The 11,669-nt window shown below is 45.3% G+C and overlaps 1 protein-coding gene across 1 annotated transcript; it reads left to right on the forward strand.

Moving 5' to 3' along the window:
* The first annotated feature begins 592 nt into the window (after positions 1 to 592).
* Positions 593 to 11,355, forward strand: CALM1 (calmodulin 1). Its single transcript, XM_015865323.2, has 6 exons — positions 593 to 710; positions 3,191 to 3,221; positions 4,039 to 4,182; positions 6,148 to 6,254; positions 7,621 to 7,756; positions 7,977 to 11,355. Exons 1-6 carry the CDS (start codon positions 708 to 710, stop codon positions 8,003 to 8,005), a joined length of 450 nt encoding a protein of 149 aa, XP_015720809.1. The 5' UTR covers positions 593 to 707; the 3' UTR covers positions 8,006 to 11,355.
* Positions 11,356 to 11,669: the final 314 nt, after the last annotated feature.

An 11,669-nucleotide genomic window follows, 5' to 3' on the forward strand; every position in this document is an offset into this window, starting at 1 on the left:
CTGTGAAGGGAAATGCCAGATCCAGGCTGGTATCATTCCGTGACTATCGGAGAAGGCACAACGGGAATGCTTCGGTGTTTACTTGGGTTATCATCGGTCGGTGGACAAAACCCCCAAAACCCGGGGCAGAGAGAGGGGACGTGAAGGGAACGCCTGACTTCGGGACACGCTCATGCTGCTCCTCGCTTGTAGCCCTGCTGAGCAGGGGCTGAAGCGACACGTCAGCCGCAGCCCGTCTGGTTCTGCACTCAGTGCAGCCACGCTCTGGGTGCCGGTGCTGACAAACGCGCTGTGACCGCCGCAAGGCACCTGCGCTCCCGCAGCCCTGCACAGCGCATCTCCGGCCCGGGGCCGCTCCGGGTGCCGCCCTGCCCGGCTCTTACCTCCGGGCGGGGAGAGGGGACGGGGACACGGCCAAGCCCCGGCTCCGCAGCGCTGCGGGGGGTGGGAGCGGGCCGAGGGGGGGGAGGGGCCAGGCGGCGAAGGGGGCAGGGCTGCTCGCCGCAGTCACCCTGAGCCGTACCGCGCCGGGGAGGAGAGAAAAAGGCCCCGCTCCGGCGGAGGGATACAGCGCTCCATATATAGCGGCGCGGCGCAGGCTCACACCCCCAGCATTTCTCGCACCGCGCCGGGCAGGAGGAGGCAGCCGCCGCCGCTCGTGGTCGCGCAGTTCGTGCAGCCGCCGCCGGGCCCGCCGCCGCCGCGCCATGGTACGTAGCACGGCCAAGGGGCCGGGGGGCAGCGCGTGGGGAACGGCGGGGAACGGCGGAACCCGCGGTGCGGGGGTGGCGGGAGGCCGCGGCCCTTCCCGCCCGGGGGGTGCTTCCCCCGCCGAGCCGCGCGGCTGGCCGGGCCTTTTCCTAACCCGACCTTCCCCTTTCTCCGGGCCCTGCCGAGCGGGACCCCGGCCCTCAGCGCGGCGCCGCCCGCCCTCTCTTCTTCCCTCTCTTCCTCCCGCCTCGCCCTCCCCGCGCTGCCCTCCGGAAGGGCCGGGCGCGGCTCCGCGGGGCTGCGGGGAGCCGGGCACAGCTGCAGTGCGCAGGGAGCGGGGGATGGGGCGGCCGGGGGAGGGCACCGCGCTGCGGATACTGCGCCCTCGCACCCCCCCTCCCCATCCCCAAAAAACGCGGCATCGCCGCCCGCATTACATCATGTCTCCTCCTCTTCCTCCCCAGCCTCCGCGCACCCCCGGCTACGGGGGGAGGGGGGGGTAGTGGGGGGTGTGCAGCGAGCCTCGTTCGCGTCCCCGGCTCCGCTCGGGGGCTCGGCGGAAGGTGTGGCGGAGCTGCCCCGGCCGCGGGGCTGTGGCTGCAGGGGAGGGATGGCCGCGGGGAGCGCAGCGGAGCCGCAGTGCTGCGGCGCGGCCGCCGCCTGTTGCGCCAGCGCCGGCCCCGACGTGGAAACGCATCGGCTCGGTGCCGGCACGGCCTCGAGAGAGACAGAGAGGGAGGGAGGGAGGGCCGGGCAGGCGTTCGGGTTTATTTTTCCCCGCGGCTTCGGTTTCTGTGCGAGCCCGGGCTGCGGCTGTGCCCTAATCGCTGTGCGGCCATCTGGGTGTAGCTCGGCGCTGTCTCTCCATCTCGCCTTCCTGCCGGGCAGCGCTGACATCACTCGGACACGAGGGGGGGGCCAAGGGGTGCGGCTCCGGCCGAGGCGCGGCGTGCCCGGGAGCCGCCGACACCGCCCCGAGCGCGGCCGCAGGAAGGAGCCCCGCCGGACGGAGCGGGGCCGCACGGCGTGTCCAGGCGGGGCTGTTACGTAAATGGCCGTGAGCTGTAAAATCTCGTGTTTGCTGGAAAACTGCGGGAAGAGTGGGAAGCCGAAGTGCGTTTTGGGTGTGTTTTCTGCAGCCGTTTGGATCCACAAGATAATTGGTTTTTAACTGCGGGCGTTTCTGCAGGTTTTTACCACTCAGTGCACGACGTTGGTTGGTCACCCGGAACAGACGTTAAAATATTGAAAAAAAACAAAGCCGTGAAGCCCGCTGCCTAAGCACAGCTGCAGCCTGTTTGTTACTTAATGCATACATTAGACTTTCGGTCCTGTGCTGTTCCCCTGTGCCTTAACAGACTGTACAGCCATGGAGTTCTCCATTGCGTTTGTTGCTCTCTGCTGTATTTACCCAGCTGTATTTTGAGAATTAAGGGGTTTCGAGACAAAAGGTTACAAGATGCCTTTCTTAGACCTATCCAGTCATTTGCTGGGGCTTGTACAAGCTCCTAAAAAAATGAAAATGGATTTTAAAGGAATTGATACCTTGTTGAGCAGTACATGTGTCAAGGTATGGAAAATCCTGTTTCAGGTTTGCTTTCCTGTCAATGGGAAGAGTTTATTGTCATTATTTCTCTAAAGATGTGGTTAGCGCACTTAGTGCAAGGGCTGGAGGTGTGGGTGATGCCCTGCTCATCCTGATGGAGCCTTCTGGAAGGATGTGGTTGGCACGGTTATGGGCTGCAGGTGTGCTCCTGCCTGCTGAGCCCCTGGGTGCACTGCTGGTCTCCCTGTGTGTGAGCAGAAGGTCACAGGCAGGTGCTTTTCATCACCCTGCCTAAAGAGATGCATAAAATGGCCTTTGTGATGGTGGGAGACATCTTACAGTCCTTGGCTGGGTGAAGGAATAACACAGCGCTTGAACTGGCACTTTGATAACGAAAATTTCTGATACTGAGAAGCAGTTCCTTCTGTTGTAGCAGAGCCCTTTCCACAAAGCACACTGCAGGCACACGCTGGGGCTGTACTGGAGGGATGGAGCTGTGGAGGATCACTAGGCGGCACACTCGTTGTTAGCCCATCAGTGTGTAAATGCCCCCTTGCTTGATCAGGCACCGTGCTTCTGGAAATGACATCTGATGTGATGTGAAACTCTAAACACGTGTCATTAAGGATTTCATGCCTCTCTGACCAATTACAAGGAGCCTGCCTGGTGTCCTTCGCTTGACTAAATCGGGTTCTCTGTGCTGAAGGATGGTGTATCTGACTCTTAGTGGGCAGCTCTGAGGCAGAGTGGCTTTCGTGTCTTTGGAAGTGGCTGCATTGTGTAGGTCAGTTGTATCTTTTGGCAGCAGTGGATTCCAGGGGTTGAAAATGACTTCAGTGATGATAAATAGCAGCTGAAATTGGAAGGAAGTGTCTTGGGGCTTGACATAGCTTGAAGCAAGTATAATTCTAAAATGTTGTATTCTTCATGTAGGCTGACCAGCTGACCGAAGAGCAGATTGCTGGTAAGTGTCTCGATATTTTTCTTGGCTAATTCTTTGTGAATGAAAAAATCTCAAATACAATGGACAAGTTGTCTTTCTATAGTTTCAGATCTGCTGGTGCTTCTTTAATTAAAATCACTCAGTTCTAAAAAATTCTAGAAGGTACCTGGTAATTCCATCCAGGTGTGCACTACTTCATTGGAATAGAGATGATCTGAGCCAGGCCTACCTATATTTCTAGCAATTACTTGATTTGCACTGCTTGGTCAAGGCAGAACTAGGTATCTTTTTAGTGTGAATATAAAGTTGATGTGAAATGGCAACAAATAAGCCTTAAACTGATCTCTTAATTTCTAAGAGCGTGTGTAATACAGACTGACTGGGAGAAGGAGCAGAACTGGGCCTTCTGGAGACCAGTCACACCCACCTGAGGTCGACACCAGTTCTGATTCTGTTTCTTCACTGTTGTCATTTTACTTGTTGTATTCTTATTATTCCCATAAGCCATTTGATGGTGAAAGGGGAAACTATGGGGTTTCCTTTGCTTATCCTACACAGCTATTTGTGATACAACAGTGGTTCAAAAAACAAGATATTGAAATGCATCAGCACTGTGATGTGATGGCAGTACATTGAAGCCTATGTCACGTGGCTGTGCAAGCCATGGTTGGTTCTGTAACTGTTTCTTCTTAATGCTTGAAAATGCTAATCCTGGTAACCTATGGGCAAGCTCATTTCTTAAAATATTACCAAGCGTCATTACTGGAATGCATTTTAACTTGCAGTTTTACCTTATGCTGGCTCTGTTATTAAACAATGGGACTGTTTCTGCCTCTAGAATTCAAGGAAGCCTTTTCACTATTTGACAAAGATGGTGATGGTACTATCACAACAAAAGAACTGGGGACTGTCATGAGGTCGCTGGGTCAGAATCCAACAGAAGCAGAATTGCAGGATATGATCAATGAGGTAGATGCTGATGGTAAGTGTTAGAAAGATGGTTCTAATGCTGAATGTACTAAGTATATATGTCTTCCGTGCTTAGACTGTATAAAGAAGTTGCCGTGACACTGTTCTTCTGAAGCCAAGTTTCAAAATACTGCCTAAAGTAAACCAAGAGGCATCTGGTTGTACTTTGTTATTCTCAGCACAGCAAAGATGCGAGCAGTCTTAAGTGAGGATCTGAAAGAGGATGGGCAGAGACAAAGTTATGCTGTTAGTCGTTAATATTTTATGGGTTGCAGGCTTCCTATTCCTGCTTGACTTACCATGACCTGCGTTTAACCTGTGCTCCCATGTAGCTTTTCTAGATGTGTTTCATTGGCCCATGTTGTTCTGTGCTAATGTATAGTTTTGTCTTAAGGCAATTCTTACCTTAAGGTAAAAGATGTGATTAGAATGGGATAGTACTGGACTCTTGAGCTGAAAATATAACATGGGAGAGTCTGCATAATTTAATGCAATGTATTGGGTCACTAACAGGGGTGGGGATGGAGGCTATCACTTGGAGAAGTAGGAAAAACTTCTGTCAGTCTTAATAAAAAATCACTTCACATGGATGCCAGAAGAGATAATGACAAGTTTTTGTTTCTGAGACTTCAGGCAGACTGGCAGTTAGAAAAAAAGAGAAATGCCTCCCATGCTCACTGGTGCCAAGGCTTTGATCTCATGTTGGCTGATAGGTGCTTTCTGCAATATCTTGAAGAGTAGAAAGTGCATAGGATAGGGCACAAATTACTTGATTCAGGCTTACGTTAACGTTGCTTTTAGAAAATGGCAGGTGACTGTAATTGCCAGCTGTCTTTGCAGATACTGAAGTTTCCTGATTCTCAGGATTTGCAGTGATAAGAAGAAGATGTGTATAGTAGCTTATTCAGGCACCATTCTGCAGTGTTACACTGGTTGATTAAGATTGAAAAGAGACTGTGGATTTCAGACAAGTATGCCTTGCCCATATGTTTAAACTTGTTTTATGGCAAGATGCTTTGCTAATAGTCTACAGTTCATTGAGAGTGATTTTAAGCTTTGTGCAAGACTTGTATTCTAGTTGGTAAATGAAGCTTGCCGTTATAAATAGCTGCATATTTCAGTCTGGAATCCCTAAATCATGAAAGCTTTCTGAAATTGCCTTTACCTGCTTTATGATATTTACTGGATGAATTTGTTTCCTTCAGGAAATGGGTAGATCTTAGCTGTATGGTGAGCTGCTTAGTATTTTCCTTAAGCACGTATGGTTGAATTGTGACTGTGCTAACCTGGTTTGTGCTCTTTGGAGGGACTTTATTAACTGTTTTTCTTGGCTTTGAGCAGTCTCAAGTTTGAATCCTTACTTTGAGAATTTTAAATATCAGATTCAGTTTTTGCAGTGATGTATATATCAGAACACTTGTTGAGCTTGTGAGAAATATCAAATAATGGCAGCTTTTCTCAAAGATTGCAGGTGGTTTTGCCCCTTAAAATTGTGCATTACTCTTGTGGTGCACAACATGGGTTAATGAAGTTGATTTTAAACAAGGAACTTCTTCAGAGTTTAGATGTTGTGGATTTGTATTGCTCTTCTAGAATATTAGACAGCATTTGGGAAGAGGCTGAACAAACTAAATGATGAATTTTGGGGAATGACATTAAGTAGATGAATCTATAAACTGGTTAACCTTGGCACATCAGACTGACGTTTTGCTTGTGACTTGGGTGGTGATAAGCTATGGCTTGTCCTGGAGAGGGCAGCTTTAGAACTTGTTCTGGAACACTGAGGTGGAATTGACTGTTGTGTATTGTGAAAGGAAAAAGGCAGTGATAACAATTTAGGAAAACATGAGGTTCTTATAGAATAGTGTAGAGAACCTGTTGTTCTGATTCTTGTCCCTGGCTAAATTAAATGCTAGCTTTTCTTGCATAAAAAATAAGCATGGAAGTTTTAATTTTTTGGGAATTTCTTTTTGTTAAGGTAATGGCACCATTGACTTTCCTGAATTTTTAACCATGATGGCCAGAAAAATGAAGGACACAGACAGCGAGGAAGAAATCCGTGAGGCATTCCGAGTCTTTGACAAGGTATTCCTAGATCTTTGAATATCTTCAGAAGCGGCACAATGCCTATCTTTTTCCCAGTGCTTTCTCACCGAGAAGCAGGAAGGTTCTTTACCATAAAAGTTCTGTAGTACAAGGAGGGGAACTGGCAACGGTAGTTTCTGCCCTGTTGCAGAGCAAGGAGGTTGTACCTACTTTAACAGCAGGGCTGAAGTTAAGGTTCTTGGAAGGAAACTTACTGGCCTTCCCTTAGGAGCAGAAATAAGTGGAATGTGATGCCTGGAGTGTGAAAGGATGTTGTTATCTTCTGTACTTAACTGATTTTGGGGAACTGGGGAAATGTTTGCGTGAGTGAGATTGATAGTTCACGAAAGCTTCTGAAGCAAGATGTCACTAGTATTTGCAGGGACACGATGAAGTATTGCATTTTCTGCATTCAAGGTATGGACTTGGAAAGTACTTTCAGTGGAACTTAAGCTCAGCTCCCACCTTCATTAACGATACCTGGGTGTACATGACAAAGATTCAGATGAGGTATCCTTAGAGGAGGGGTTTTCCTCAGTTGTTACAAGAGAATTACTTTGCAGTGGCTGATGCAGCTGATAAGCTTGTGCTAAAGAAGGTTTCACTATTCTTTTTATGGAAAAAGTGCAAGTATTGGGTTCTCTGCTGGAAAATACATGGAAATGTTGGATTCTTCAGTCAGCACTCACCTCCCCTCCAATTTTATTTTTGCAGACTAAATTTAAGTGGTGGCAGGTATGACACCATCAAAGGCCCTGCTGTAAGCTAGTGCATTTTCAAGTAGGCAGAAGGGGACAATTCCTGGGATGTCTGGATATATTCTGTAGGTTTGGATGTTACTGATGGGGAAATGCTGGCATAGAATAATCATTCTCTTTTTGCCATTGTGTTTGTCACAGCTGCTTATGAGTAGAAAGTGTGATTTGTAAATCAAAACAAGAATCCTAACCTATCTGCATGTGGTCTCTTCTTAGAAGCAGTGCTACACAAAATAGAAAGCTGATTTTTGTTGTTACTGGTAGGGAAGTTGATCTTTTTTTTTTCTACTTAGGCAGAAGAGATGAAATAAACATCTGTTAGAAAGATCTTTATAAACATTAAAAATGCCTTACAACAGTTTAAAAAAAAATCTAGCATGGTAAATCCTGGAATTTATTCCTTTAATTACAATAATTAGATAAGGATTTTGTCATATGTAAGTTTCATAAGGTGATGGGAGTAGTACACGTTGGAGGGTTGTGCAGTATACTGGATGTGTTTTACATTCCACAAAACTAATTTAAAGGCAGTCTCTAGAAACCTAGGTGTTGTTCCAGTGTTAATCATTATCAGGGTTGTTGATTATCTTGTGAAATTTTCCCTGCAGGATGGCAATGGTTATATCAGTGCAGCAGAGCTACGTCATGTTATGACAAACTTGGGAGAAAAGCTAACAGATGAAGAAGTAGATGAAATGATCAGAGAAGCAGACATTGATGGGGATGGGCAAGTCAACTATGAAGGTAATGGATACTTATGATGATGCAAACCACTGGTCAGATTTAGTGAATGTGTCCTGGATAGGATGTATGTCCTAGTACTTGGAGGCAACCGGTTTATTCAGGTGTCCGCTTTTGTGGACAAACATCAGATGCTGTGATGTTTTTTATGCTAAGGTTAAGATTTATGTAATAGTTGAAAGTACTTCAGAGACGATAAACTGGTGACCTTTTATCTTTTCAGAATTCGTACAGATGATGACTGCAAAGTGAAGAGACCTCCTTTACACCTTTTTTCCTCTAGAAGAATCAAATTGAATCTTTTACTTACCTCTTGCAAAAAAAAGTTCATTTATTCATTCTGTTTCTGTATAGCAAAACTGAATGTCAAAATACCTTCTGTCCACAAACTGCATGTAATGGTTGGTGGTCCTGTCCCCAAAAGATCAAGTTAAACATCAGTTTTACGATATAATTAATTGTACTACCTTGAAAAATAAACAAATTTAAAAAAAAAAAAAAGGAAGCACTTAGTGAACTCGAAAGTTCCATTTGCTAATGACTATTACACTGTTTGGGCTGGCCAGTTTTTCATGCATGCAGCTTGACAATTGAGCACAGTCAGACATTTGTATTAAAAGGTAAAAAACAAAACAAAACTCAAAGATCCACTCTTTTGTTCAACGGTGGATTCTAGATCAATTTGTAGTATAAATTGTCATAGCTGGTTTACTTTAAAATTGGTTTATACCTCAGGATGGTATACAGCAAAAATGGTTGAAGGATACGAAACTTAGAGAAAATGCCCAAAAGGTTGAATGGTTCTCCTGTACGTAGCAGTGTGCTCCAAAAATACGATGATCTTAACTATGGATGGCATGTCTGTGTTAAAAACTATTGGTTTAACATTGTCTGCATTGCACTATAGTGAAACGGGTGTCGGGCTGTTACCGTTCACAAAATTTTTAAAAGAAACCTTCACCAAGGGAGCATCTTTGGACTCTCATATTTTTAAAACCTTCTGTACCATGACTTGGAGCTGGCGGAGTAGCCTGTGGACTTCAGCACAACTATCAACATTGCTGTTCAAGATATTACAATTTATGTCCATTCCAAGTTGTAAATGCTAGTCTTTTTTTCCAATAAAAGACCATTAACTTAAAGGTGGTGTTAAATGCTTTGTAAAGCTAAAATATATATATAATTGAGATAATAAACCAAAAAAAGCAGTAGGAGGGAAGCGTTTCTATGAATGACTTGCTGCTAAATTATAATGCACATGTATGCAATAAGTTAATCCCCTATCTTTTCGAGATGGCAAGAACTGACCTCCTGTAACCCAAGACCTTTGCTATAAATAAATGAACTTGTGCTTGCCTTTCATATTACGACAATGTTAATTTAGTTGGTCTTAAAGTCGTGTAATGCTGACTCGTCAACTATCAGCACAGAAGTTACACCTCATTTCACTAAAGTGGAGAGTTCTCAGCATGCATGTCAATACTGGGGGAAATATGGATAGGTTGCTATGTTTTGTTTTTTTTGACAGGTTATAGAAACCAGTTGGAGCACTAGAACAGCATAGGCTTCATAGAGATCTGTGATTATCAAACATGCCAAAAATGTGTTTCTCTACCCACAGAAAGAAAAGAAATGAACGTTTTTCTTACAATATGCTTAAAAGAGATAAGCCTTTTTGGAAACTCGGGCTATTATGTCTTGACTATCTTCTCAAACACTTGCATGAATTTTATGGGGTGGAGAAGAGGACTAGGGTTAATTTTAAAAGTCTTGTTACTTCTGCTTTGCATGCACTAGCAATGCTTAGTCATTCCAGGTCTTTGAGTAAGTGTTCTCTGATCCTTCAGCTTCCCCATGAATGAGTGGCAAAGCAGCTGTGCCCACTCTTCTTTGTTTAAAAGAAGAATGTTTTGTTTTAAATAGCAGAGTCTCCACGTGGAAGGCTGTTAATGCTTGGGAGGGAGGGACTACAGCTTCATTACTTGTTTGTTTCCAAATGTAACTGGAGTTGCAAACCTAAATTGCTTAATTGCCTTTGGTTTTGGAGAGTGCTGATACTATCTCTTGAGAGAGATGTGAGTCTCCATTCATCCTGTCTAACTGAGGTGCCTGTGTTAAGAACTTGGTTGGTTGGAAAAGCAGCCTCGCTCAGTGGGGGTAAAGTGACACCTCCAAGAGGCAATTAAGACTCTCTGCCTTCAGTGATTCTTAGTGGGTTTTTTTGGGGTTGTTGTTTAGGGGGTGGTTCTGGGTGACCAAGTGCCCAGATAACTTAACCAAGTGCCTGAAAGTTAGATGGGTTGAATCTAGGCGGTAGCATAGATCTCTGGTTGTAAAGGCTATTGCTATGGCTGCGTATGCTGTCATAACAAACCAGCTGCTGTGATGAAAATGCCTGACTACTAGTGGGAAGTAAAGCCTTGCATGGCAGCTGCAAACTGCTGCTTCGGTAGTGCTTGAGAAGGGCTGCGCTGATCCTGCAGACTGGCTTTTAAGAGAATGTACTGGAGAGGCAGGCAAGGTAGGAGCAATGGTTGCTGCTCTGAGCTAATTACTTCTGCCTGAGTGTGCAGAGAGAGATCTTGTCTAGTAGGGAAATATTTCTTACCATCTATCTGTCATTCACTCATGGTTGGTAGGGTAGTTCATTTAAGAACAGCTGCTTTTAGCTTATTCGGTGTGCTCTGTGCTTGCTAGCAGAGACCTCGTTCCTGCAAGAGGTTCTTGGCTTGATTAGAAATTGTCTGGCAGCGTGCAGTGTTGGTATGCCCTGTAACTGAATCTGCCTGGAGGTATCTAATTAACTGACTTCAGTACCACATCAACCTCGAGTAAATGTATCCTCTGTACAGGACTTTAGCTCTGTTCCTTTCTGCGTAGTGAATATCTAGAGAAGAAGTGGTGTCATCAAGGACTTTTTTTTTTGTGTGTGTGTGCGTGTGGCTTTGGCTTTTTCCAAATGTGAAAGTGTGGGCTGGATACACTTGGTGCATGGCTTAGAAACATGGGACTGGAAAGAACTTCCTGGGTCATCAGATCCAGTCCCTTGCTATCTCAGGCAACGGCACCACACAATCCCACTCATAAACTGATCAAGCTTAACCACCTGCTTGTAAGTGGCTTGTTTTCATGGAAGTTCTGTAACTCATGTTGCTCTCAACTGATGCAAGTAATATATGAAATATGAAGTTAATCAAAAGGTCCTCCAGCTTAGCTTCAGATTTGTCATTACATTTAGTTAACTAACTTTCTCAAAACATGTTTTTCTTTGCACAACACTCAGGAAAGTGTTGAACCTTTACACCCCCTTGTTATGAATAAGAGTTGGTGTGCTTGCTTATTTTTTTTTTAATGGAAAAGATGGATGTCTGGCTTGTTGAAACTTGTTAGATGTGTTAATTGTCAAGGCAAGAAACAATTGAGTTGTATTTGATACATAAATTTAAGGCTAGAGTATACATAACCATTTTTAAAATACATCAACTTGCAGTGTAGTTTTATATTTAATACTGAAATTGTACTGCTAAAGTTTAAACTGCTGTTAATCATATTCCTCTTCTGATCATAATGAAAAAATAAAGGGTAAGAAAATGCTTAACATAGATTACTCATTATCATGCTTATTTTATTAATCACTCAGGCACGCATATCCTAAAACGTCTCCAGGTATGGGGCATTTGCTTTGTGTGTTGGGATGGGATGGGATGAAGGGGACGAAGGGGCTACCGGGCTGAACGAAAACTCACTGCAACAATTCATCCCACTTCTGCGGCTTCAGAAAGACTGATGCTGTCAAGAATTGATCAAGATGTTACCCTACATCTTATCGATTCATTAATTGCCTGTGTGGGTGCAGGTCTGATCTGTGGGTAGTGTGCATGGTGCTGCAGCTGACATCTCTGCCCTGCACAGCTTG

Source organism: Coturnix japonica, chromosome 5, assembly GCF_001577835.2.
Source record: "Coturnix japonica isolate 7356 chromosome 5, Coturnix japonica 2.1, whole genome shotgun sequence".
Taxonomy (NCBI): domain Eukaryota; kingdom Metazoa; phylum Chordata; class Aves; order Galliformes; family Phasianidae; genus Coturnix; species Coturnix japonica.

Bases quoted from the DNA above. Each gene is read 5' to 3' on its own strand.
- CALM1 (XM_015865323.2), top strand. The intron at 4,183-6,147 runs GTAAGTGTTAGA...CTTTTTGTTAAG, and splicing joins CAATGAGGTAGATGCTGATG to GTAATGGCACCATTGACTTT. The intron at 6,255-7,620 runs GTATTCCTAGAT...TTTTCCCTGCAG, and splicing joins CATTCCGAGTCTTTGACAAG to GATGGCAATGGTTATATCAG.